The sequence below is a fragment of the Leptosomus discolor genome, chromosome 19 (genome assembly GCF_034619465.1).
Source record: "Leptosomus discolor isolate bLepDis1 chromosome 19, bLepDis1.hap2, whole genome shotgun sequence".
In the NCBI taxonomy this organism is placed as follows: Eukaryota; Metazoa; Chordata; class Aves; order Leptosomiformes; family Leptosomidae; genus Leptosomus; species Leptosomus discolor.
This window is the reverse complement of record NC_141409.1, coordinates 12,196,371-12,223,246: the sequence shown is the minus strand read 5'-3', so window position 1 is coordinate 12,223,246 and position 26,876 is coordinate 12,196,371. Positions and strand designations below refer to the sequence as shown.

General features: G+C 53.8%; 1 protein-coding gene across 2 annotated transcripts in view; it reads right to left on the bottom strand.

Annotated features, from left to right (window-relative positions):
- Positions 1-9,302: 9,302 nt before the first annotated feature.
- The window catches only part of DAB2IP (DAB2 interacting protein), a 42,350-nt gene continuing 24,776 nt past the window's right edge, over positions 9,303-26,876 (bottom strand). Inside the window, exons 6-13 of one of the 2 annotated variants that reach the window (XM_086475527.1) lie at positions 24,195-24,431; positions 22,407-22,608; positions 21,593-21,771; positions 19,121-19,994; positions 16,116-16,268; positions 12,223-12,425; positions 11,144-11,231; positions 9,303-9,470 (exon numbers count right to left, since the gene is read on the bottom strand). In XM_086475527.1, coding sequence (XP_086331653.1) covers positions 9,303-9,470; positions 11,144-11,231; positions 12,223-12,425; positions 16,116-16,268; positions 19,121-19,994; positions 21,593-21,771; positions 22,407-22,608; positions 24,195-24,431 — 2,104 coding nt within the window. The remainder of the gene's footprint in view (positions 9,471-11,143; positions 11,232-12,222; positions 12,426-16,115; positions 16,269-19,120; positions 19,995-21,592; positions 21,772-22,406; positions 22,609-24,194; positions 24,432-26,876) is intronic. The other variant, XM_086475526.1, reaches the window with a different exon arrangement.

The following is a 26,876-nucleotide window of genomic DNA, read 5'->3' as shown; positions in this document are numbered from 1 at the left end:
AATTAGCACAAACAACAAGTTTCCACTAATGACTCTTGTTCTTCCAGCCCCTTCCTTTCTGCTTGCCTGTCGTTATTGACTTCGCTGGCAGGGAGCGGCTATGCTCCCCCTGTCTCTAGGGCCAAGGCTTTGGAGGCTTGTTTACTGGCTGGCTTTGAATTGCTTCTCCAGAGGATGTTTGCTCTGGAGCTTGGGCTGACGTGCGTGGGATGGCTGTGTGCAGAAGGGGGAGGGAGGAACATCGTCTCTTTGGCTTTTGTGGCTTGCTAGAGGCCTTGGGAAAGTTGTGCTCCTACAGCATGTCCCCAGTTGTAAAAATAAGGATGCTGACATTCACCCACTGCCGTGGAGGGTGGGAGCTGACTGCTTAGAAAACTGTGAGTGAAAGACGCTTGACAGGAGCCAAGATTAGAGATTACTATCAGAGGAGCAGAAACCAAGCTGTTTCTCTCCATGCCCTGCCAAGCTATAAGCCTTGTCCCTGCACCTCCCTGCCTCTCCCCCTCTGAAGCAGGAAGGCTCTTTGAGCCATTAAGGCCCCGGTTGGACAGGTATTGACTTCATGCCATCACTTCCCGAGCTGTCGGTGGCCACTGTGCTGCCTGTTGCTTTGTCCTCGGCCGCGTGGTGGGCAGGACCCTCACGTTTGCCTCTTTCAAAGGTGCTGGGAGCCTGTGGCTTCCCCGGGTTTGAGATGCTTGGCAGGTGGTGGCTGAGGGGATCTGATCCTGGGGTGCCCTGGGAGGCCGCTCATTCCCCGGGATGAGCAAGGTGCTGCCAGAGCTGCAGCCTGCATGGACGGGAGGGCGGGCGGAGCAGAGGGACAGCGGGAGAGTCGCTGGTGAATCAGTATTAGCCCAACTTGCTGAAGTAGAAAATGGAATTAGCTTTTTCCATGGCTGTTTGTGTTTCAGTAACTTCTCAGCAGGGGCTCTGAACCTGCACTGGTGAGGAGATCGGAGATCCAGTTAGGTTTTTTTTCTTTTGCCTTAGAACACGCTCTCCCCCAGGCCCAGCTGCGCATTCGTGTGCAGGGAGCGCCCATCCCTGCGGCAGCAATGACACGTCTGGGGCTGCAGCTCTGCTGGCCAGGACTGAGGGACCCTCATTTGTTTCTGCATTGAGTTTAAGCTTCTGGTGATGATGGTGGGAAGAGTAGGTCTCTGGAAGGCTGTGCTGTGACAGGGTAACACACATACGCACACAGAGAAAATCCTAAAGTATTTTTTTAACTTGTTTCTCTTCACTGAAGGTCTTTCAAACCAGCTTTAGCCTACGCACCAAATCACTTTGCAGTGATGCTCTGCTCTGTGTGATGCATCACTTTCACGTGCCCTGCAAATGAGAAAATTTGCATCCACTCTGGTCCATAAAATCACCCAGCCCCAAGTGTTTAATAACCAGGAATCTAGCTGTAAGGCTGGCTTAAAAATCATGAGACTTAAAAATTATTGTGGATGGTTGTGTTTAAGATTGCCCTCTGCTTGTTAAAGTTTCAGAGCGCCACTGCCAAACTCTGCCCTGCATCTGCAAGGGCTGGGAGTCCCAGCCCAGGATCGGGAGAGCTGCTGGATTCATCCCTTACTTCATGCACGTGTTTCATAGAGTTTTACTCTTTCTTTGGCCATTTTTTCCTAGGACAGCCTTGCTCGGGTGCCCCAGTGTTTGTGAAGGGTGGCCAGCCTGCGCGCTGGTGGGACGGGCTCAGCCTCATGTGCCCAGTTCTGACATCTCACAGCTGCCAGTTGCTGCTGTGGCAGTTGGCTTTGCCGAGGCGATGGAGTGGGATCGTGGCTGCACCACCTCAGCCTTGTCTGGGCAGAGGGTCTGCTGCTTACTGGGTTGTGATGGAGAAGGTGCTGGCTGGCACCACGAGCAGCCCACAGCCTAGTGACTCTCACTCACTAAACCTGATGCAAACCTTGTAAGGGTGCAGTTACTAGAACATCATTATTGCTGATGAATCTTGGGCTAAAATGACTCTCCAGATTAAAAAATCTCAAGCAAACACATCTGTGATCCCCAGCCTCCCAGCCCCGTGTTCTCGTTGTTCTGGCTGCTGATTTGCAGCCTTGCCCGTCTGCTGAGCAGCAGCTCTGCTTGAACCCGCTGGGAGCGGCTGCAGCCAGGCTCCGCAGTCTCAGGCACTGAAAGCTGTCAAGTGCACAGAGATGTTCTGGGTATTTTCAGCTGAGAATTTAGCTCTGCTCTAACGAAGCCATAACAGCCTGCTAAAGAGGTTTTATTCAAATCTTAGGTGTTCTTGACTAATCCCTCCTTGCAGCGGCTTCTGAGATGCTGTGGGTTTCCTGGGTTGTTTATTTCCTTCTTTCTCTCTCTCAGCCTTCAAAATCAACAAGGTTAAACTTGGAGGCGCAAGAGCTGCCCAGCCCGGTCTGGTGACCCCAAGGAGCAGAGACGTGGGTTGGTGGAGCAGGCAGGACCTTCCCAAGAGGGCTGTGCTGCAGGGCCCGGGCCATAAGCGCAGAGTGTGGTCCAGGTGATGGTTTCGCTGTGGTGTCCAGCAGCAGGCAGGTGGCCGAGGCTCCAGTGATCCGCAGTGAGGACCAAAGCTTCCAGCCTCCCCCAAAACACAGCTTCAGTGCCTGGGTGTGTCAGGAGGAAGGGCCAGGCATTAGTGTTCGGGTGTGTGGAGGATGTTTGGGGCTCTTGTAGCCGTGGTGGGAAGGGCAGCAGGAGCAGTTGCTGTTACCTGGACACTAGGGAGGTGCTGGAAGAGCTGCTGCCCTGGGACCTTCACCTTGAGGCAGCACCGGGCAGAGCAGGCCAGGCTGTGCTGCCCCCGTGTCATGGAAATGCCGCCTTTTGTGCAGCCCTGCGCAGGGCCACGGGGCTCCTGCCCTAAAGGACCGATGTGGTTAAACGCAGGTGGCCAGGAAGGGTCTGAGGGGGAAGGCAGGGCCCAGAGGGAGGACTTTAGCCTGGGTGCCTTTGGCCTTAACCTCTTGGGCAGCCGCTGGTTCTGGCAGAAGCAGCAGCAGAGGGTTCTCCTGGCTGGCCAGCAGACCCCAGTGACCAGCCTGGGTCCGGAGCCGCTGTCTGAGCCCAGAACAGCCACAGGCGCTCTCCACATCTGAGTCATTCAGATGCAACCAGCCTGTCTTCCCCCTCTCCCGGAGGAGCTAATTATGGCGATGCTAATGAGGCAGAGGTGCTGATGCTGCCCAGGGTTTCAATGACTCTCATCCAAGTTTTCTGCTACTTTTACTGGCAAGAGAGAAGGAGGGCGGTTTGGAAGGAGAGGTGGGCAGTGGGTGTGCGGGGGCAGGCGGTGGGCAGCACAAGGCCTGTCTGCCCGGGGTCAGCCAGGCAGCGACACGGCCTCCTGCAGCCCCAGCGCTGCTGCCCACGCAGCTTGGCAGGTCAGCGTGCCCAGGCACGGGCTGGAGAAGGGTTTTCCTGGGATGGCAGAGCCAGTCGGGTGCCAGAACTCAGTCTGTCTGCCCTCCCTGTCAGCAGCGGGACATAGGTGGTGTTCTGAGTGAGCCCAACCACGGTCCTCTGCTGCGTCTGCCCCCCCGCCGGAGCTGCCTCAGTCCACGGGAGCGGGTGTCCAGCCTGTTCCGCGTCTTTGGTCCCCGTCAAAGCCGGGCTCTGGCCCTCAGCACAGTGGCTGGTGTCAGGGATGGAGGAGCAGCTGCCAGCTTTGCTGTTTCCTCCCACAGCCTCATCATCTTCTTCTGCCCTCTAGTGCTGCTGCAAATGCCCGAATCGGGGCTGCGGCTCCTGGCCAAGCCTCGGGAGCTGCAGGTCCTTGGAGCTGCTCGTCCCCTAGTGCGCAGCCCTGCCCCGAAGCTGTGTGATGGACGGGAAGGTGGTGGCACTACTGCGAGCAGCGTTTCAGATGATCTGTCTGGGGAGACAGGTAAGACAAATGTTCGTGTGTGCATGCGGCCAGCGTGTGCCAGGGTGCTCTAAAAACTGGGAATGACTGAGTAGAGGTGCTGGAGCACTTATGTAAAATATCTAAATAAATCTTTAATATTTCTAATTGCAAATGTACATAAATTGCACAGCCACATCATTTCTTTGAACACCAACAACTTTCTCTGTACATTATTACATAGTTTAAAAGGAGCTGAAGGAGATTCAGCAAACACTTCCACTTTGCTGTTTTGTTTTTAAACATACTTACAAAAAAAGATTTGTTTTTTCTTTATAAGAGGATATAAAACATAGCGACTGCTTATCAGGAACAAGTATCAGCCTAAGCAGATATACAGAGAGAGGTATATCTTAAGACACAGTGATGTATGATAAAGGAATATGTGAACATGGAGACTGCACTCTGGGGTAGGGGTAGCTGATGCAGAACCACATGGCATTTACAGCAACGTCACAGCTCAGGTGATCTGTGAAAGTCAATGCTTGAACGTGACACCCTTTTTCCAAGCGTGGTTGATTCTGAATGTTGTGCAACGCCCTCAAGATTGGATTTGGTTTGTAAAGCCCATCAGCTGCATCTTGGCGGGCTGCTGCCGCCCTCCCTCTCCCCCCATGTGTAACGGCCCCCAAGGGAAAAGGCGGCAGCTCTGTCGGGGTTAGAGCAGGGCGGGTGCCCCACGTCCAAGCCTTGTGGCTGAGCAGTCTCCTCTGAAACTGCCCTGAAGAGTCAGAGACCTGGAGAGGGGCAGCGTCCCTTCCTGCAGCCGGTTAAGGGATCTCCTGGTGGCCATGAGGCCAGGCACTCTGACCCACCTCGGGTCCTAGTACTGGAGGCCTGGATTGCTTTGAAGGCAAAACCTCTGGGGAAGGGGCTGACCCCAAGGGTCACCGCGGGCGGGAAGGACGGAGGGCGCAGGGAGCCCTCCCGGCGACAGCATCGCGGTTGTTCCCTTTGGGCTTTCTGCTCTGCACGCTCCAGGCAAAGCCACGTGTGAGGGACAGGGCAGGGACCGGGGTGGAGCTGCTGGACGCCGCTGGCCGTGGGCGTTGCGTTCAGGAAGGCATCTCCCAGGGGCTGCTACCCCTGCCCTGGGTTCAGTGGGGAAACGGGCCCCTTGCAGATCCAATCTATGAGCCACTCCTTGTGTATTCTCCGTCTCCCATGACTAAAATCCCTCATTCACCCCAGAACAGACCTCAGCCTGTTTTCTATTGCATCTGGGTACGGACATTAGTAACAGGGAAAAGCCTATGAGCACTCTGAACTTTGGAAATGATCGATTACTTGCTGACTGCTTTCCTAGGAGAGCCTGTGGTGCCTCGCTCAGGCCCACCCAGTCCCTTCTCCCTTCAGGAATATTGGTAGGAGCAGAACCTGCGTCCCGCACCCTGCAGCAACCTACGGGGCTGGCTGCTGGGCCAGAGGATTCAGCGTGTTCTCACAGTGCAATCAGTGCTTTACGACTGCAAAAGCAGAAAACAAAACCAACCAGACTGAAATGACAATGCGGAGTGACGCAGGACTCTTTGGATGGCGGCAGGATTTGCTTAAACTGGTGCAAAAGGGGCTGGTGACTACACTGGTGGTGTTAGTGGGCATGGGGAAGGACTTGGGTCCCTCCAGTCTTTCGGCACTGAAGCCACAATCCCTGTCTAAAGCGGTACTTACAGTCTGCAGAGACCTTGGGATTCTGCTCAGTCCACTTCATCCCCCTTTCCACAAAACTTTGCTCATTTTTCAGAAGTGTTCACCACAGTTTAACAAAACCCCAAATCAAAACTCTTAAAACAGAATCTTTGAGGCGGACCAACCCCAAATCTGGATCCCTGGCTTCTCTCCCTTCCCCTTCCCTCAGGTCCCCAAAGGGAGGAGGCTGAAACCGTAACCTCTGCGTGGATCCAGATTTGTAGCTCGAGCCCACCTCTCCAAAACAGCAGTGAGATACAGCCAAATCCTGACCGAATAAGCAGCACCAGAAGTAAGTTACTATATACAACTGTTAGTGAGATAGATAGGTTACGGTAAACACTGAAAACATTTACAAAAAAATATTAAGACTTGTATTAAGATAGAAATCTGAGTGTGTTTCTGCTTTGTTTACACTTTGACGAGTTTGCACTAGAACAGCCTCTTACTGTAGAAAGCGCAAGAACGAAAAAGGAAATGGAGCCGATCACGAACCGTTACGGACAGTGGTTGCTTTGCTCCGGTGCCGCAAGCACCTCTTGGATTGCCTCTGGTATTGCTATGCCAGATACCAGGTCCGAGGCCACGCCGGGGAACCTGGCCACGCGGGGCTCGCACGCTCGCGCTCTCACGCACGTGTGCGCACACGCACTCACACACACACAAATGTACAGTTTATAAATAACAAAAACACAAACTGAAGCAACAGAACCGAACGGTGCCTGGACCTTACACCCTACCCCCAAACCTCTTTAGGGGAGGGTCGTGTTTAGGTCCAGTTGTTGGCAGATGCGGGGGGAAGGAGACGGGGGAAGGGGGGGGTGGCGGATCGCTACTGTAATGAGACTTTGTCCTGATTTGAATTGCTTTTCATACTGGCTCAGGAAACTAAGCAACAACTCCAGAAGGTGTTGGCACTGCAACTTTTAACATTTTAGTAACTCGCTGTGGAAGGATTTAAGCGTTCCTGCTATTTCAGCAGAACCACGTGTGTTCAGTAATTTCAAGTTTGAGGTTAACCAGGAGGTTCTGACAGATGGGGGCGGGGCGGGGGGGGAGCAGTGCCTTGGCGTGGGGTTGAGGAGAAGATTAAGATGTGCTGTGCTTAGCTTCAGGACTAAACCATTGTTTTGTGGGTGTTTCTTTTTTTTTTTTTTTTTTTCCCGGCTCTTACAGAGAGCACTGACTGCATCCCAAAATTACTTCCATGTAGGAATGGAAACATGTTGCTGGTGGGGCGCCCGCCCCCGTGCCCTGTTAGCGTTTCCATTCCGCTATGTTACTTCTCGCTTGAAAAACTTCCATCTCTCGCAACACAAGTATTTTGGAACTCAAAAACAATCAGCTCTAAACATACATCTCAGGGCAACAGCGGTTTAAAATAGTCTCTTTTTTTTTGCAGGGTTCTTAGAATGTATTTGACTCTGAGACAATGGCGGATGTAAGTGTACGTACCCAACGGTTCACAGTACCCTGTATATTCCTAACCTGTCTGGGTCTTTCTCCAGTTGTGACCTTGTCAGTTTTGTGAGGTTCTTCACAGCCATCTGTGCTAGTCTCCAAAATTCAAAGGTGACTGTACGTGTCATAAATGCTTATTACTTTTCTCTGAGGAGCTCCGTTTGGGGTCTGCTGTGCGACTGCACCACTCTGCAGGCGTTGGCGGGCTGTGGAGACCTCAGTGCAGCACGTTCGCTCCTCCAAGGACCAAGCTGCACCAGGCTTGGCCCAGGCCTTCCAGGGAACAGAAAAACGTTTAGGAAAAAAAAAAAAAAAAAAAAGCCTCTTTAATTTTGAAAGCAATTGCATGTGGCAGAGTGCTGTTAATGAGCCTTACGGCTGCGGGGCAGCATGGCAATGCGGAGCTTACTGGCAAACAGTGTCCTGCTCAGGCAGCCTGGGCAGTGTGAGGCTGGAGACGGTACCTAAGCTGTGCAGAGCTCAGTGAACATCCTAGCCCCTTTGACTGTACACTTACACGTGGCAGGAGGAGCTAGGACAGGCGTTGAGCAGTGTATTAAACTTTAGTGGGAGCAACAGGCAGATGTCCTGTACACTGTACACTGTCATCCGTATCTCAGAGAAATCTCTCTGGCTCTTGGTACGAGTGACCTGCTCTGAGAGTGGGAGTCATGAAGGACTAACTTTAAAAAAACAAAAAACCAAAACCACAAACCAACAAACACACCGTGGCGGCAGGTCAGCGGCACAATCCCCCGTTAAGGAGGTGACCCCTCCGCTGAGCACAACGTGTCTGAGTGTGCCGAATCTGCGTGTCTCAGCAGTTAGGAAAGTCTAATCCTGGCTTATGCCTGCACAGTGCTCCTGACAAGGGGGCTTTCGGTGGTGGCTGCTGTTCTTGTTGGTTACTCCCTTATGACCATGTTTTACATTCTTCGAGCCGGTTAATTTCCATGCAGTGCTCATTCCCAATTTAAAGAGGACAGTATTCCAGAAAATGGGATCTTTTTTTTTCTAATGCATACTGTGAAAGAAAAGAAATACAATTACCGATCTTCATGGTTCTTCAGGGCTTTTTCTTGTTTCTTTGTCTGTTTATCTCCCCAGAAATAGTAAAAACCTCTGCACAGAGCATTACATCCCCACAACGAACCCTTTGTCAAGCAAGAAGCTGGCCATTTCACGTAGCCCCTCACTCCCCCTCTACCACAACACACCAGGAAATCCAGCCCCTGGACCTCATTCACAGTTCAGGGACCAAGCTCAGGCAACATTTATTTTATTCTGTGGCTAGAAGTGGGTGGGTGGGTGGGGGGCACAGTGGCCTGGGGCTACTGCTTCCAAAACCTTTTCCCCGTTATTTGCGAGAGAGCAGAAGCTGTAGAGAGGAATCAAGTCGCCATTCACGCGGCGCCAGCTCCTCCCTCCACTTGTGCGCCGGAGCCTCGGCCTTGCTCTGCTCCCCTGGGCTGCCCAGGGACCCCCAGGAGCCCCAGCAGCACCAGTCATGCCCTTCTCCACCGCCCTGCCACCGTGGGTCCCCTTTGGCTACCACGTCACACAGAGTGGGCCCTGACCTTTCATCTGCCCTGTGCTCCCTACATGGGTGGAGTTAATTAACCACTAATTAGCTGTGTGAATGCCCTGTGGATAGTCACCTGCTGTAAAAGTCAAGTGGCCTCACAAAAGCCACGTAAGGGAAGACGGCTGGGCTCAGCTCGGGGTTTGCTTTGGGAGAGGGTGTGCTCCGGGGGTGGGGGGGTGACAGAGGAGCGGGCCAAGCTTTGCTGCCATCCCTCGTACGGCTACAGCCAGCAGCACGCTTTAACTGGAGTTACTGGGCCACCGCCTGCTGCAGGCTGTGCCCAGCTCCCTTTATTTCGCTTCCTGCACTGACACGGACGTTATTCCTTGCTGGGGGGGAGGGTGAGGCATTTCCTTTGGGCAGTTTAGAAGGAAAAGGTTACTTTTGTTTAAACATTAAACACTGATTTAAATCCAACAGTGACAGCGATTCTCAAATATGTGTTATTTCCTTATGCCACTCATCTCACACTCGCTCTTTCCGTCCCCTCAATGTGCTGGCATTAGCATCTCCCACAGAGGCTCAGTCAAGCGCGCCGTCCGCAGTAAGGAGCTGGTTTCTCTGGGGGGAGAGAGCAGCCGTTCTTTGAAGCCGCGGCTCACACCTGCTGCTGCACGGTCTCTCTGGCCAGGCCTCCTCTCCTGCGGCAGCACCCTCCACGGGTTAACAATTACTGCTGTTTCTGAATTCTCCATTCTCTGTAATCTGCAATTTAGTTGGGTTTGTGGGGGAGATCCCATTACGTGTCTGCATGCTGTACCTCTCTTTCAGCTGAGTAAGGGCACTCATTAACCGTGCGTTGGCAGCATCCAGGGAAGCAATGCGTTTCTCCTGCAAACAAAGGGGCAGAGGGGAGCGGTCAGTGGAAATGCACGGAGACCTGTCCCCCTGTGATGCCACGGCTTGTCCTGGGATGACGACCCACAGGCTTCTTGGACCAGGACCCTTCTCTTTGGCATTCTGAGGTGCAGGTTTTTTTAAGTGCTACACAGAGGTTTTTTTGAAATCCAACACTATTAGCAGGGCCACAGATGTACTTTGCCTGTGGAATGTGAGCTGAATTCACTTTAGCACCTCAAACAAAACGGAGATGATAACACAGTTTCTCTAATTCTTCAGCTATACAGAAATTCACTGTAGTGTTTGCTCTAACTGCAGCTGTTACAGAGACGATAAGATTCCTCTTCTAAAACCTAGCGCTTTCCCAAGATAGTAATTCCTGTCAGTGTTTAATTGATTTTGTTTGTGTAAATTAATAGTTTAAATGACTTGTGGCCTCCCAGGATGGCTTTGATGGCAACTCTCACTGATTACAGTATCATCGTAAGGGTGGGAGCAAGAGCTTCCATGTTGCAGCCCGATTCTGCCGCTCCTGTTCTCTGTGACACTGAACAAGCCACCATCCTTCTGCCTGCTGTTAGCGGAGGGAACAGACCAACTCAGAGGGGCACAGTGGGTCTCCTGCGTGTAACTTGGAAGGTCCGTGTATGAACATGTCTGATGCTACTGTACCGCCTGAGGTGACAAAAAGAGACCAGTGCAGACTGGCTCAGGGGAAGAGCCCCACTTGTAACCCCCAAGGTGGCAGGAGACAGGACGGCCTGCCGAGAGCTGCTGGCAGGCTGCAGCCCGCACCGCTCGCACCTCACGGACACCCCTGTACTTGCTGGGCTTTGCCGAGTGCAGAAGGGAACGTGATGATTTACTAGCTTTGAACAAAGGACTCTACAGAAAAACAGTGATTCTTTTTACAAAGTTACTACTGTCTCATCTCCTTTTTAATTAGCTATACAGTAAATTAGTCATGAGTAGTGACTCACAAAGTGATTAATAGGGCTGTTAAGAGTAAGCCTAGAATATATTGTCACCTAGCCACAACCTGTAGGAAGGCCTAGCTGCTGAGAAGATGCTGATCTCTGCCTAGACAGATTAAAACATTATGGACTGTATTTTCAGATTCTCATTTCCAAGCACAGTGTTTTACACCCATCAACTGATGCTCCTCTGCCACTGCGATCTGCAGCAAGAACTGAGCTTCCCAATCCTGCAAGCCACCAAAGGGTGAAAAGACACGATGGCTTTGCTCTGGCCAGGCTTTGTGGTCCTGGTGCCCAGGTCCCGCAAGCCTTGCTGGAACAAGAAGCACCAAGCAAAGCTCTGGGGACCTCAGACTGTGCGAACGAGGATATGATCCTCCCCCAAACTGACTGAATCGCGGGCATGAGCCTTCCACAAACTGCGATGCCCCCTCCCCACCCCACATCCTCTGTGTTGCTGACAAGCTCCGAGGCTGGAAACAGCTGTACAAACGTGAATGCCGTGGCAATAAATCACATCCCGCTGAAGGCTGGCCGGCTCTGTCCCTGCCTGCAGCTTGGTGCTGACTGACTTACCCACGGGCACGGTCTCGCCGTGCTTGAGCTGTCCCTGCTGCGTGGCAGGGAGGCTGCGTGTTGGCAGACTCACCCTGAAAAGTGCTGCAGCCCTTGGTATCGGGGACTCACCTGTGCATCAATAATCTTCTGCTTGGAATCCACGGCAGCCTGCATTTCTGCGTGGTCCTTCTTTAGCTCCTCCTCAACTGACATCAGCCTGGTAACCAAACAGACAGGAAAAAAAAAAAAAAAGACATTTGTTGGGCTCTGCTAAGCCCAGGTATTAGTCTCATACACATCTAAAATCAGCCACCCACAGTGAACGACATAGATCAGGTCCTCCTTTAGTCCTTGACTGCAAGGAAGCATAGGAGGAGATGCAAAATACCAGAGAAGCTGGTCTGCAGATGGAACTAGCATCCCTACCGGGTCAAACCACCTCATCTGAGACGGCAATGCTGAGGCACGCACCGAGATGCTCCCAGGACTGGCAGTTGTGCATTCAAGCACAAAGGAGGCACACACAGTCACTGGCCCTACCTCTTCTTCCACGCAAACCAACAGTTTAGAACCAGTCTTTTTTTCTGGCTCTTACTCTTCTCTAGAGATCTCTATAGCAGACTGTCCCAGAGCCTAAGTGATACAGAACAGTGAAGGCTGGCCCGTTGATGAAGGCTGATTAAAAGCACTAAGTTGGCTTGGCTCAGGTAAAGGTGAAGCTAGCTGGACTGGAACAGTCCACGTCCTGGACAAATGTAAACACCACATCCCACTGGGTGGGAGAAAAGGATTTATAGCTAGGAGTACTGGGACGGTGATGAGATCTTTAGCTAAACATCAGGAAGAGAACATTTTGATTGTTACATCTATTGCTCATATGAGCAGAGAAGCAAGCCTGCCAGATCCTCCGAGAACAGGGGCGAGCTGCCAGCTCTTCCCTCCTGAAGTTTTGCCTTGTGTATCAGGAAAACGACAGGGTAACACTGTCCAGGTAACACTGACAGGGGGGACCTAAAGAGTCACAGCCTGAAATCCCTCCTCCCCAGGGGCTGTAACCCAGAAGGGCAGAAAATGAATAAATGCTGTAAAACCCACCTAAGCTGCCTGCACCTCCAAAGAAACCTGATTCTCCCAAGCAGGGGTCAGCTCTAACACTGGCCAGGCTGCCTCCCTTCTTGTCACCTCCAGCACTCCCATCTCCCCTGTACCTGCTGATGATGCCCTTCATCTGGATCTCCTTATCCTCCTGCTGCCTCCGGAGCCGCTCCTCGCTCTCCTCCAGCCTGGCCTGGTACTCCAGCATCAGCTTCTGCGTCGTCTCCTCCTGGCATTTGAAGCGAGTCTCATATTCCTCCAGCTTCTTGTTGGAGATGCGAAGCTTGTCCTGCAGCACCACTAGGTCCTGCTGGTACTACAGCAGGCAAGGAGAGACACAGGAGGAGAAAACACACGTGGCACGTTACCGAGTTGGGCTTTGCCCTTGCCAGCATTTCCCCAGAACCCGGTGATGCCCCTCTCCTTGCATCAGACTAGCTGCAAACCCGTGTCAGACAACCCCGCTGGCCGACACCTCGTCTTCAGTCTTCTCCACACTGCGCTAGGAGCGATGCTGCGTTCCACGGGGCGGGCAGGTCACTGGCAGGTTCAGAGAAGGGGTTGTTAGCAGAGTCTGGCATTTCACACGGGGGATGCAGGTTAGAGCGAGGGAATGGCAAACGCATCTGGCACCTTCCTCACGCTAACAGCAGCGCAGGGCTAAACAGGCAGGAGAAGCTGCACTGGTGGGATTTTGGGTTTACACACAAGCTCTTCGGTCTACAACAAGAAATGCGGGTGCCGTGGACATGCTGGAAGCCAAGCACGAGCTGGTAGGGCTGCCTGCCTCCTGCCAGGCAGCAGGCTCTGCAGCAGTGACCACGGCCACCTCGATGCAAAGCGGTCACCCTCCGTCACAGCGACGGCAACTCGCTGGCGCGAGCGGGGGGCAGGGAGCACGACTGCCTTTTGGGGCCCCGCATTTTGAACAACGCAATCGGATGTCCGCCCAGGGTTCAAGCCAAGAAGAGCTGCTGCGTGAAGCCAAGACCCCACAGTTGTACTGTTCATTCAGACGAAGCTAAAAATCAGCAGCAGAGGAATCACATAACGCAATTAAAAAAATTAAGAGCTTTCTAACTCAGTCAAACTGGGTTCAGCTATTGCAGAAGCACAGCATTCAGTACAACTTGCTTTGCTAAAGGAAAATCCAGTGTGTATCTGTACAAAAAACCTGCACTTTAATTAAAAAAAAAAAAAAAAATCTTTGGAAACAGTCTTTAAAAAGAAAAAAATAATCTCAACTGGAATAATTTTAGAATAATTAACATGCAGCTGATAATTTGACAATTAAAAGAGTCAGATATGGGAAAAATACTTCCATCTGATTCATGAAGTCTGTTAGAAAGCTACAAGTGTTACTCATGAACTGACAGCAACGCGCTTAATTGTGTCTGGCCTTGGCTAGCCGAAAACACGGCCTTCCCCGCCGGCCATCGCCACCTGCGTAAGCACTCAAACCACGGCCTCGGCTGCGTCCCAGTTTTGAGAGTCCTGCTGGGGCGTCTCACCAGCCGGTCCGCTCTCGGCGAGAGGGGAAGGCAGCCAGGTGCTGCCCGCGTACCGGCCAGCTGGACCCCCAGCCCACGGAAATCCACGCTGCTTTCCTAGGATCATTCCGCTGACTGGCTGGCTGACAGCAAAAGTAACTGAAACTCCTGAGGACTGAAAAATTGTGATGCTGATGGTCTTTGTGAATTGTTGAAGTCCTCGAACCGTGGCTGGCAGATGGGCAGGACCTCTGAGCTCCTTCTGCCAGGGCAGGCACAGGCACAACAGATCACTGGGTTTTTTTTTCCTCTAGCAAAGCTTTTACTGCGGCACTGAAACGACACGGTTTGCACATGTAACCTGCAGCGATGAGGGAACACAAATGCCCACACAGTTGCACAGAAGCACTAAAGTCAGACAGAAGGGAGTTGCTTGAACACGAAAGATTAAATACCTACCCTAGCCTTAACATAGGAGCAGCGTAAGTGAGCTCAAGTGATAGCAGGAGAGGCCTCAGAGACCGAAGGAGTCGCTCCTGTCTCTAGAACACTTGTCTCATTCTCGGTTACCGTTCACGTCTTACAGTAATGGGGAGAGAGATTATGCTAATGGTGATCTTTAATGTCAGTGACTGATGTGACAGCAAAGTGACAAAAGATGCTGCATGGGAATGAGACAGCAGGCTCCTGGGGGGTGGGGGCTCCCTCTGAACTTGGGACAGGGACTGGTTTGCTGCAACACTGTCAGGGGTCGTCACCCCACTGTTGTCTCCCTTCAGCAGGCCCCGGGCTGGCAAGCCCCTCCTCGCACAGGACGGGGTGAGCCTGGCCCATGCCGGGGGGCTGGCACGGAGCAGCCCCTGTGATGCCCACCTGGTGAAAGCTGAGCTCGTGTCACAGCAGAGTGCCAGGAAAGGGATTAGTGACAGCGCCTGGCACGCGCCGCGTCCCCACCGCCGGGCCATCTGCCTGCCTGCGGGCGCTGGCAGGTGGGAGCTGGCGAAGGCCGGCACACGTTTCTTCGTGTGTGGGCCTCGGCATTTCACCTCGCTCCAGCTCCAGCAAAGCTGGCCACTGTCACCTCCGCTGCGGACTCAAATGAGCACTGAGCTCTTTTCCAAGCCCTTCCGTGGCTGAATGCAGCGGTAACCCAGTGCATGATGCACCAGCCTGACAGCGCCTTCGCTTTGGTTCGCTGCCTACTGGTGTCTTCGGTGGCAGCCAAGATTCCTATCGCTCTGCAAACAAACTCTGCTAAATGCGAACGGTTCTCTGTGTCAGCCCCTATCTGATCAGTACGTGTCTGGGTATTTACAGGAATGCCCAAAGAGCAGAAAGCCAGTAAGAAGTGGTCTGAACTCTCACAAAACTCTGCCATGCTCTTCCTGGGGCAGCTGGGAGCCATTGCCGTGTACCTCCTCATCCCTACGATACCTGCCTTTGGCATTTCACTTGAGTTTAACGGGTGACAGTCCCAAAATGATACAGCCCAGCAAAATGAGAACAGGAAGGCTATTGTAACAAAAATGAAATATGCCTGTGCTGGAAAAACAGGAAGGAGGTTCTTGGGACTGGGTGGTAACACACAGCTGGGTGACAGAAGAGCAGCACACTGAGGAAACGCCCCAAACGCTAACTGTGCCCAACTGCAGCGGCCCTGGCAGAGCCAGGCTGCTGAGACAGCACCCTGCAGAAGCAGCAATCAGCAAAGACGGGATCTGCTCAGCTCAGGACTGCTGCATCCTTATTTCTAACTCTACTTTGTCCCTCCTGGCCAGGCCGACTCTGTCTCTTCCCTGCTTCTCCCACCGCAGGCTCGCCCGGGAAGGAGGGGACATGAGCAGCACCCCTCTGCTTCGCCAGCAGCACAGGGCCTCTCCGGGATGGTGGGCTCAGACTGAACACTCGGGAACTGGCTCCTCACAAAGCCCCGGATTGCTCAGGACTGTGTGACACAGACATAAGCTCCGGGCAGTGTCACTGCACCAGCGAAGTCACCCCAGGCCCCAGTGCTGCCTCTGAGACCAGAATCTGGACTTGATTTTCAGGTCTGTTTCCAGCCTTTTGACATGGAAGCGGCTTCTCGCTCCATGTCCCTGTTGTGAGGCACAAGGCTGCCTGTACCTTACCCTCATCTCTTTTACACATGTGCTTAATTCACTTTTTAAGATTTTTTCCCCTGCAGCTGGGGGGGGGTAGGAATGGGGCAATTCACAGGCACTGGCTGGCTTCAGAGTTTGTGGCAGAGCAGCACCGGCACTTGATTCCTGGCTCCTGCTTTTCTTACTTGCCTCCATCAGAGGGTAATCCCAGTCACTGAGTGTGTGAAAACCTCCCAAACCTTCCCCAGAAGTGCCCTGTGTGGCTGAGCAGCCAGGCAGAGGGCAACCTGTCACCCCTCTCTCCTGGGCAGTGACGCCACACAGCCCACCTTGTCCCCAGGGTGCTCAGATGAACGACATTCAAGGAAATCCTCTCTCTATTTAGAAACTTGTTTCAATCCAATCAGGTTTTACCTTTTCTGCTTGGCTGAGCTCGTCCTTATTCCTGAGCTTATCCCTGTGCTTGGAATCTGGGTCAATGCTTTCATCTTCTAAAAACTGCATGTTCATATTCAAAAGCCAAGCAGCAGTGCGGTCCAGGGCATTGGGGTTCACAGGAGAAGGGGCCTACAATGAAACATACAACCATAACAAAAGAAAAACCTGTAACAGAAATGGTCATGAAGCTGGAGAGAGAGAATTTCCTTCCAAGCAAGCCCTCTCCCATGCTGCTCAAACAGCAATGAACAAGTCTGAGCTACCAGAGCAGTTGGGGCTGGGGTTAGGAACAGCTCCTGTTCTGCACCTGCACGTTATTTTAGGTCAAAGGGCCTTTCACAGGCCAAATTCTTCCCTGCGCCACCCCCGCAGAACAGACAAGGGCGCACTGCAGCGGGGTCCTGCTGAAAGTAACGGGCCCAGGTGTCTGAGCAGGTCCTGTCCCCTCGGAAGGACAGGACCGGAGAAGCGCAGAGCTGCAGGCAAACAGAGTGGCTTGATGTGGGACATTGACTCTGGAAGCAGAGATTTCATTCAGCTCTTCAGCCGTCTCTTTGCTTGCTGTTCATGCAGGTAAAACCAGATCTGCCAACTGGAACGCTGCTTTTGGTCACGCAGGTGCCTTCTGGGAAAATAAAGGTTTCTTTTTGGCCGAGACTACACTCAGGATGCTGGAGAGGATGCTTGACATCTTAGAAGTTCACCTCTAGGTTTGTTCACGCAGCTACGGTAGCTCACGGAGCAGTGCTGTTCTACCGTCAGTGAGCTAGAGCCACGGCTGCTGCTCTTCAGGCCTGGCCTGGGCAGGGACTACAAATGGCATCACCTAAATATTTTCCAACCACATTACAAGGCTAGGGAAGTGCAGCTCCAGCTCCTTCCCCTCCTTCCTGGCTCATTATAACCTGCAGTACACAGTTTCTTGGACGAACACAAGGGATCTGGATGACTTGGTCAAGGGAATTCAAGTTACCAAGTCAGAAATGTCGTGGACTTTCTCCATTTAAACCTCTGGACAGCAGAGAAACCCAGTCACCAGTAGGCAGCAGACTGGGAGGTCCTGTATCGGACGGAGTGGGGACTGGATAACCACCCACTGCAGCTGGGGTCTTTCCCATGCCATCTTCCAGTCTGGTCTTCTACTCCCGGAATTTTAAGTCAGAAGTTTCAAACTCGGCTCATGAACATCACTTGCTACAAAGCCTCACCCAGCTTGTGGCTTTCTGCTTTTTCCTGCGTCTCCAGCTCGGGCACTGCACCTGTGGTGGCTGCTCAGAATTTCTGGCTCCAAGCAGCAGTGGCCACCGAGGTTCCTTTCAGCAGCCACTGGTGAAGGACGTCAATGAACAGAGCTCAGCCCGCTGTGCACGGGTCCTTCTGCCTCCTCCTTCCTTTGCCGAAGAAGTAAAAAAGGACAACGGATCCGGCCTGGGACGGTTTGGATGCCAGTTCAGCAGACGAACTTACAGAAGTAGAGGAAGCGCTTTTGGCTGGCAGGAAGGAGGTTCATGGACTTGCACTAAAATGGCCACCAAATGGGATTTCTTTGTTCTCAAACAGCATTTAACACCACCGACTGTGAGCAAGCAGTTTCCTTACGGTTTGCAGATGCTGCTAACATACAAGTAAAATGCGCCGATTAAGGGTAGGAGAGGCATTCGGAGGACTTCGGGTCTCGAGAGAAACTTTGAGAGGACAACAGGGCCGGGTGCAGGAAAGACCTGCAAACACAACTTGGCCAGGGCTTTCCGAAGGTCACCCGGAGTTCACGGTTGCCTTTCTGGAAAAAACTCTGCTACCCCACAGGCTGCTGCTGCTGCTTGCAGAGCTCTGTGCCCTCTGTACCGAGTGAGTATTGATCCACCTCACACAAATGCTGCTACATGGCGTGCTTGCTAATGTCAGCGCTTACGAATCAATACCGTGTGCGCAGAACAGCTCCGGATGGGGCTGATACAACAGCCTCCAATGGGCAGCACCGACAAAGGCCTCCACGGCTGCCTCGTAAAGCAGAGGTGGTTACACCGACTCTGTTGTGCTTCCAACACCGTGCTGCTGAGAAGGTGCCTTAATACTGGGTCTGGGCTGAGGTGCAGCGAGCTCTTGCCAGTTGTCCACATTCTCTGGGTTTGCATTAGTTTTAAATCTCTTCCTTTAGGCACTGAGAGGCCCTACTGTGTTAATTTTCTATAGGGTTAGTTCTGAAATGCAGAATGAATAAATGAGCACCAGAAAAACAATTTATCCATGCCAGGAAAACCAGAAGGCCTTGGGTCTGCAACCTACTGCTTTCAATTTTAGCACCACGAATAGAAAAATTTATTTCTGTGCAGAAAATACAGTCGGGGACCCAAATCACTGCAGAGCTCTGCACAGCAGGAACTTCACTCTCGGCGGGGAGCACACGCCTTCCTCGCCCCTCGCACCTCCCCAGATGCACTTACAGGAGGGTCTCAGGGCAAACAGACAGGAGTGTCCAGCAGCGCCATGGCTGCGCTGGGAGCAGCAGCAGGGAGACGTGTCGTTACAAGAGAAGATGAGGGCCTGGTCCAAGTCTGGGAGATGGCGTGGGGTTGACTATGGTATGGGATGAGAGCCTGGGCATGGAGAGGCAAAGCAGTGACAAGATGGTAGCGCAGGACAGAGGCACGGCTGCCATCGCCCTCGTGTCTCTGCCACCTACCGCCCTGCGGCAGTCACACGCCAACGTGCCACGCGACGGAGGAACACAGAGGGCGAACACTGATCTGTGTCCCCACCCCTGGGGGGGCCTCCGCCTCGGGCCAAGCTGGGTGCAAGAGCCAAGGCACGTCCCCACATGCAATGCCACCACGGGGTTGGCACCGATGTGGTAACCCAGAGCCACGGTGACATCCCCTCCCACTGCAGCCATCCCCGCTGGCCAGTTTCTTCTCCAAGTCCACGGGCTGACCCCGCCTGGCCCCCTCAACGCCCAGTGCTGGGACAGCCCCCGAACTCACCTGTTTGTGCATCGTGCGCTGCTTCATCTCAGGGCTGTCGCCCTTGGAGGAGGAGGACTGCTGCCGGAGCCGGGCCCCGCTGCCGGGCCAGTCTGGCGAGGAGGACATCATGGTGCCGCTGGAGGGTCGCTGGTACTGAACTGTGTTCAGCAAGGAGGGCGGCGTCCGGCCCCGGGTGACCGGCGGGGGCGGCGGGGGCGGCTGGTCTATCCGCCTCTGCGGTCCCGCGCTGTTCTGCCGCGGCATGGTGGGCTGGCCGCCCTTCTCCGTCAGCGAGAGCTGCCGGCGGGCCAGCTCCCCTGTCCGGCGGGTGAAGTCCTCGCTGGCGGCGGGGGCGGCGAAGCCGTGCTTGGTGGCCGTCAGCTCCTCGCTGTTGCTGTGGGAGCTGAGCGAGCTGTGGCACTCGGAGCTGGAGTCGCCCAGGCCGCGCGGGGAGAGCGGCAGCCCGGCGGCCATCTGGTAGACGGGGTTCTGGAAGGAGAGGGGTGCCAGGAGCTGGGGCCGGCCGGGGGCGCTCTCGCCGCTCGGCGTGGTGGGGGTCTGGCCCACCCGGCGCACGGTGGCCATGCCTGTCACGCTGTTCTGCTGAGTCCGTGCGGTCCATACACCCTGCAACTGCCCGAGGGACGACTGACTGTCATTGAGGGAGTCAGCCGTGCCAGGCGCGTTGGCCCCACTGTCCAAGAGCCGATTGTCCTGCAAGTCCACCATGGACAAACTCTTGCTGCCATTAGACATCTGCACGTCGGGCTCATTGGCCTCTGAGTAACTGGAGCTTCGGGCAGGCGAGGGCTGGGCCCCAGCAGACCTTGTGACAAAAAACAAGTCCTTGTTTTCAGGGGTTGGAGATGGTAACCGTGTGAAATCTATCAGACTGCGGGGAATTCAGTGCGTAAGGAAGAGGAGAGGAAAACAAAACAAAAAAGAAGAGTTGTGAATGCTGCGCCGGAGCAGGAAAACGAAATCACTCAGAAGAAATCAGCGTGGGCGCAGCGGTGGGGGACGGGGACGTAACCCCCTGCGGGCGCAGAGGCAGGGCTGGCCCGGCCAGGTCTGCCTGCGGGGAGGGACAGCGCAAGGGGCGCGGGGAGGGCGGCGGGGTGCAGAGGAGCCCTGGGCCAGCGCTGCGGGAGCAGGCGGGTGTAGGCAGGCGAGCGAGGGGCGGGCGGACGCGCGGTGAGACACTGCGCTGTGCAGGAGGCACCGCAGACACGCTCTCGGGGGCTCGGCCTCCCCGGCCGGAGCTGCTCATCCCGCTGACAGCACGTGTCACCCTTTCTGCTTCCAACTGGCTGTCCCCCCTGCTCTGCACAGGGACAGTAAGCTCCCGAGGGCATGCTGGCCAATACTGGCACAGCATGGAGCACCACGGGGGCCTGATCCACCCTAGGCCTCCAAGGGTCAGACAGAGAGCTCTAACAGCAGAGCTAAAGCCCAGCAACTGAAGGTTAGCCACCCATTCCTCCTGCTGGAACATGCTTTCATGCAGTATTGATTTCTTGGGGATAGGAAGAAAGAGCTTTGCAGTAGCTTAATGTGAATATACCACTGATCAAAGACAGTGCATTCTAAGCAAGTATTTGGGTGAAAGCATGTTGTCAGAGATCCTCCACAGCATTAGATTCAAATAATTGTAGCTCACGCTGGGAAGCATTAGAGACGAAAGCTCAGATTAGAGCAAGTCCAGCACCATGGCTGCCTTTCAGTCCTAATTAAACTGTTAAATATTAGTAGTTTCCACTCACAAACTATTTTACTAGCACAGTCTTTCAATTTGTGTGGGCTCCATTTCATTTTCCACAAACAGAAACATTACAGGTCTGCAATAGAGTCATCTCTCCCATGAATGAAACTCCTCACAAAAAAGTATGTTGGGTGACTGTGTCTGTGAATCACTGCTCATCATTAAAAACACCCAGTATTATAAAAACTGGACAGAGTGGACTGGAACTCACTGTTAGGCCTCTACAGCTTGGCCACTGTTAGAGAAATGTCTGGATTTGGAGCTCAGTGAATTCAGCACATACCCCGCCTTACCAACTGGGTAAGGCCAATCCCATAAATCTTGCATACTCAGAGACCTAATGAACTCAATGGCGATACCATCACTTTGAGGTTGGCACAAACAAGCCCTCAAGTCCTCAGAGGATAAACATTTTGCTTCTGCAGCCGCATCTCAACAGCTGAGACCAGAACTGCCAAGTTCTTGATTTCCCAGACCACATCCCCAGTTTTGGCTCTCAAGGGACCCAGGATGGAGCCATGGGCTTGCACCACCGCCCACTGCTTTGTCTAGATTCAGAGCTGAACTACATCCAGTATCAGCTCTGCGATCGGAAAGCCTAGTCAGTGGATCAGGCAACACCACACTACACCCTGTCCCGCCTGGCCCTGCAGGTGCTCAGGTTTTGGCAGTAGATGAATATTCAGTATTTCCCTGGTCTGTGGCCAGGACACCTTTTATGCTCTTACCCAGATAAGTCATTCTCTATCACCATTTTCTGCAGCCCCGCAGAGATGCTGTTGCCAGCACTGGGCGTCGATGCGGTGTGATCGGCCGTGACCGAGACCTGCACGCAGGCCGGGTTACTGAGCGCCGAGTTGACGTCCCTCAGGATCCGAGGCAGAGGCCCAAGTTTTGTTGCAGTGCCCTGGTCAGGAAAGAGAGCAGAATTACTACCAACATCTTGTATTTTTGCTAGAGAACGGTGGGCTTTGCCAGTTGCTGGGCAGTCTGTTCAGTGAGTCACATGAACAACATTCCTTTTCTCCATCATTCACCCCCATTGCTGAGGCTATGGGATGTCCCAGAACACGTGGCTTTAGAAAACACTTGCTGCTGTGGGGGAGAGGAAGCAAGCGTGATTAAAAATGCTCAGATACAGAAGACGACAGCTACGGCCAAGCCTGGTCCAGGTCTCTTCACAAAAATCCATTTAATTAAGAAGAAACCTTTTGAATCTGCTGGGACAGACAAAATCGTGGTGTTCAGCAGCTCTGCCTTCTCATCCCGCCTGCCCCTGCATCCTCACCCTCCAACGACAAACAGCAGAGAAGGGAAGAGCTGTACTCACCCGCCTCAACGAAGGATGCAAAGAGAGAGCTGCTCCTGCAGCACGTGCAAAGGCTGGGGAAGTGCTAAGGGTCAGCAAAGCTGTGCTGTGCAGGGCTACAGCTAACGGGCTGGCAGTGCTGGGCACGGGGAGGTGTGGGGTGTGCTACATATGCCCCGCACCGGCCGACGGCGCTTCCCCCAGAGCCTGCCCCTGCGATCCCCCCCGGATACCTGCTCCAGTTGAGAAATGACTTCCCAGAGTAGCGAGTGCAAAGTGGACAGTTCCCGGCCCAGGTCAATGTAGCCTTCAAAGCCAGCGGTGTTTGAGATGGTTTCAGGATTGGAAATCTCCAGTAGAAATCTCTGCATGTTAGTCCATTCATGTTCCAGGAACTGATTCATAAAGGACATGTACTCCTCTTTGCTGCCAAACCTATCAAGACAGCAGTATGAATTTCAGCAAAATCCCGTGAACAGAAGTGCAGTCAACAGAACGGGCAGGTACATACACCGGTAAGAATGCCAGAGCCCTCCTCTGGCATCTGAACCCTTCCAAGCCTTTGGGATCCCCAGGTTGCTAGCAGACACCTGGTACACCTCACTGAGCATGGAAGCAGAATTAACTCCAGCCTAATCCAGCTAAGCCCTCGCCAGCCAGGGATCTCTGCAGTAGAAATGAAGGTGAAAGCTAGAGAAACAAAGCCGCTCTTGGTAATGGAGAGCATCTTACTGCTGGGTCAGTGCACAGCCTCCAGAAATAGGACCTGTCACTGGAAATAAAGAAATCATCGTACCAAGGACCATCAACTGACTGAAGCCCAGTGAATGATGGTGGCAGGAACCCTGCACTCGCCCCGCTCTTCCACAGGCACCGAGGCTAACCCCAGCCACGCCGGCTGCTGCTGCCCCGGCACAACCGCTCTGGGGTCATCCAGGAGAGCTACACCTGTGGCTGGGGCAGCCCCTTTGTCCCCTCGGGCTTCCTGCAACCTCCTTCTGCCCTCCAAGCACTCCACCCAGACTTTGCTCTCAGTTAGATGTCTTATTCAGAGCACAACAGGGAGGGCCTCGTGGTTCAACTGTACCAGCAGCGGTTGGTGCTGTACCAGTGCCAGCGATTCTGCGAGGAGAAGCTCAGCTGTGTGCCAGCGGCAGGACAGCTCAGCTTGATCACTTTGGCTTGACTAATGTCAGCTTAGTTAAAGAGTCTTTCCTGCAAAGTGCTGAAAATCTGAAAACCCTTTAGTTAGGGATTGGTCAGGAATACAGAGAATTTCTGTCATCTAGTGTAACACACTTGTACGTCTTCGGTCTGTGTCTGCGTGCACGTTCACTCATTCCTGACTGTGAGCGTGTGTACTAAGCTAGTTTCCAAATCTAAGAAGCTTTAGACAGAAACTGTCCATTCATGTTTTGGAAAGCTCATCATTTTGTTATCAGAGCTCAGGATAAGTAGCTCAGAGCTACAGCCAGTGGAAAGATTTTCAGAAATCTCTCGCTTTGTTTCCATCAAACCAATGGGCTTAGTTAGAAACTGATAGTGGCCCCGTTCTCTTTTCATACCTTCCCAGCTCAGAGAACTGCATTTTAATAGCAGGGAAGGTCCCAGAGCTCACAGGAGGGAAAGACCAGCTCCTGAGCTACACACACCATTGCTGCTCTGTGGGTTCTGGTCCTGCTGGTGCCTCGGACGGGAGGCGGACCGTGCACTGCCGCCACGGGACAAAGCACCTGGCTGTGCCGGGCCGTTCCTGCTGCCACCCGCCTGCTCGTCTGTGTGGTCAAAACAGCCTGTGTTCCTGCTCGTAAAACACGTCCTGTTTTGGAAACTTAAACGATCTCCCTGACCCGACAGTGAGGGAATGGGTCCCAGAGAGACATGGGGAAAAAAGCCAACAGGAAACAAACATTCCCATCGAGGCAGGGAGCAGCCAGAGTGGGAGTCCTGATGCCGGAGCCGTGGCTCTGCCTGCCTCCCTGGAGTCTCCTTCCCCCTCCCGCTCCTGCACCCCGGCTTACTTGGCAAAGTTGGCGAGGTTCTGGGTGACCTTGGCAATGAGGGTCAAAGTGCGTGCAGTGCGGTCATCCGGGTACTCCTGCAGGAGGCTGAAGAGGGACGGGGACATGATGGCCGGACAGAGGAACCGGAGGAATAGGGAGGCACTGATCAGTCGCTCACTGATGTCTGGGCGGCCTCGGTTGCTGCATTCTTGTCTCCATGAGGCAAAAACTTCTTTGAGCTCCCTTGGGAAGACACTGAAACGGCAGAAGGACACGCAGGGATGGCAAGCTCAAGGCCAGGGTGTTCAAACCGCCGCACAGCAGTAAGTAAACACGGTGCGTACCAGCGGCGGGGCACAACACCCAGACCTGCGCCACGGTAGAGCCCTCTCACCCTGCTGATCCACCGCAGCACCGCTATCTACGCCAGTCACAGGCTCTCGTCCTTTTTTTGTTTTGCTGAGTATCCGTTAGGAAACTCAAACCCCACAGAAAAAAGCAAAGCTGCTCCGTAAAGTTGTAAGAGAAGCAGCTTTCATCAGACGAACGTTCCTGGTTGTGCTGGGTGCCAAAACCCCAGACAACTGGGAAGACAGAGGTATGAAACAAACTGTGCAAAGCAGCTCATCACAGTTCACCTGGCGGTGTCACGGGGCACTTCGAACTGGGGAGAAGCTCAGCCACCAAGGTGGAGAGCGTCTCCTGAAGAAACCCAGCATCGTGGGACCCCCTTGGCAGAAACGCCAGCAGGACTGGGGTCACCGGCACAGCTGATGCTTGCAGGGAGGGCTGTACAAATTGTAGTACTCCTGTTAGAGCACCTGGATCAAATCCCACTGCGACTAGTACAAACGCAGAGCCCCACCGGAGTTACTCCAGCCTTGTAACTGTGCAGACCTCAGCCTGGCTTTCCTGGATACCAGAATTCCCCCGGGGCCAGCAGACGCTGGCTGCAGCAGCCCTTATCGCCGGAGAATTTGCTGCCTGTTTCTGCTCGGCCCTCCCCAGCGCCCTGCTCCCACCTTATCCTGTTCCCAGCATGTGTTATTTATTCAGCTGGACACTCCCATCCATGGGAGCAGGCTGGCAATGGCTCCCACCGCGCTGCCGTCGCTCCCCTGGGTCCCTGGTACACAGCTCCCCACCCGCCCCAGAAGCTGCCCTGGCCAGCAACCACCACCTTTTGTTTCCAAACCAGAGCTGTTTACTGACAAGAGCCGGATGGTACGAAAGCAGATTGAAGAGGGGTCAGACTCCATTTTAGGCCATGAATCTCCTTAACAAACAGCCATTTCAGAGGGCGGTTTCCCCGTTTTGCTATGTGGGAGAAGCAAAGCAATGTCAGCTGGCTTCTCGCTGGCCTGCCCCCCTCTCTGGGATTGCCTGCCCTGCGGTTGAGCCTCACACGAGTCGGGAAGAAGAGAAAACCACGGCAGCTGCATGGCCAGAGACACCATCCGCTGTCCAGCAGCAGCAAGAACCAGGTGGGAGCCTCTGAAACGCAGGAACACCCAGAGCGAAGAACCTGCCCGTGCACGCTGCCCCTGCCAGGCCTCCGGGCCAACACACGGCTGCTCCTCCTGCTGCCAGCACTCCCCGTCCTCCAGCCTCTCCTTCCCAGGGCCACGGACACTCACGCCATCAAGCCCAACCGACTGCTCCTCGCCACAGCTGCAGAGTCCAGGACCTGCGGGGTCCGTCAGAGCGGCACGTACCCTGCAGCCAAACGTGGCCCCCAGCTCCGCGGCCGTTCTCCGAGCCAGCAGGCAGAGCCCTCACCCCCCATTTCATTCATTTGCCAGCCACAGACCGCACGGCCCAAGTCTGGGGGTGCTGCTGTTAACCCCAGCCAGCGGGCACCCCTCTGCGCGCCTCCCCCGCGCTCAGCACAGCGCCGCTGCCCACGGAGGCGCACGTCACTGCGCTCCAGGTTTCCAGGAGGTTTCTCTCTGTCCTTCTGACACGGGCACTGACACTCCATGGAAGTGCTCGGCAAACGCTGCCACCATGATCAGCTTCTGCTCGGTGTTGGCTTCGTGCTTTCACACTCACGAGCTTTTACCCTGTGCTCTATAAATAACATGAGCCAATGCCTTTGGCGGGATAAATTCTCCTCTGTCTTTGGCTTGATCCACGCAATTGGACAAAGCCCTTTTACTTCATAGTATTTGCCCAGAAACAGGAGAATCCTTTAAGCAATTTAAGGCTTGAATGATCAGGACAGGTTGTACAGTTAGTGGAAAGTAAACCCTTGAAAATGCATGCACCGGCTGCACACAGCCCATGAGTGCTGTTCACTATCACAGCCTGGGAGACCATAAAAGTTTAATTGTGTAACAGCGGATGGAATTCAGTTAGCCGGCTTTATGTGACAAACGGGCCCGTAATTCATTACCCAACTTTCCAGTAACGAGCTTCCACATGCTGAATTTCTGCTTACACTGAAACTTTCCAGATGTCCAAATTATGTCATAATTATAACAATTTTCAGTTATTGTAAACCTCTTTCCTCTCTCTGACTCTCCCCGGCAGATGAGCAGGCACACTCCGTCACTCTATTTAAAGCAAGATCGCTAGCTGTCAGGATACCTTGGCCAATCCCGAACACTCATCAGCCCAATTAACCCCCAAGAACTGCTGAGCACAAAGCACGGAGGGGGAACCACTCGGATCAGCAGCTCAGCTGCTCCAGGCTTCCTT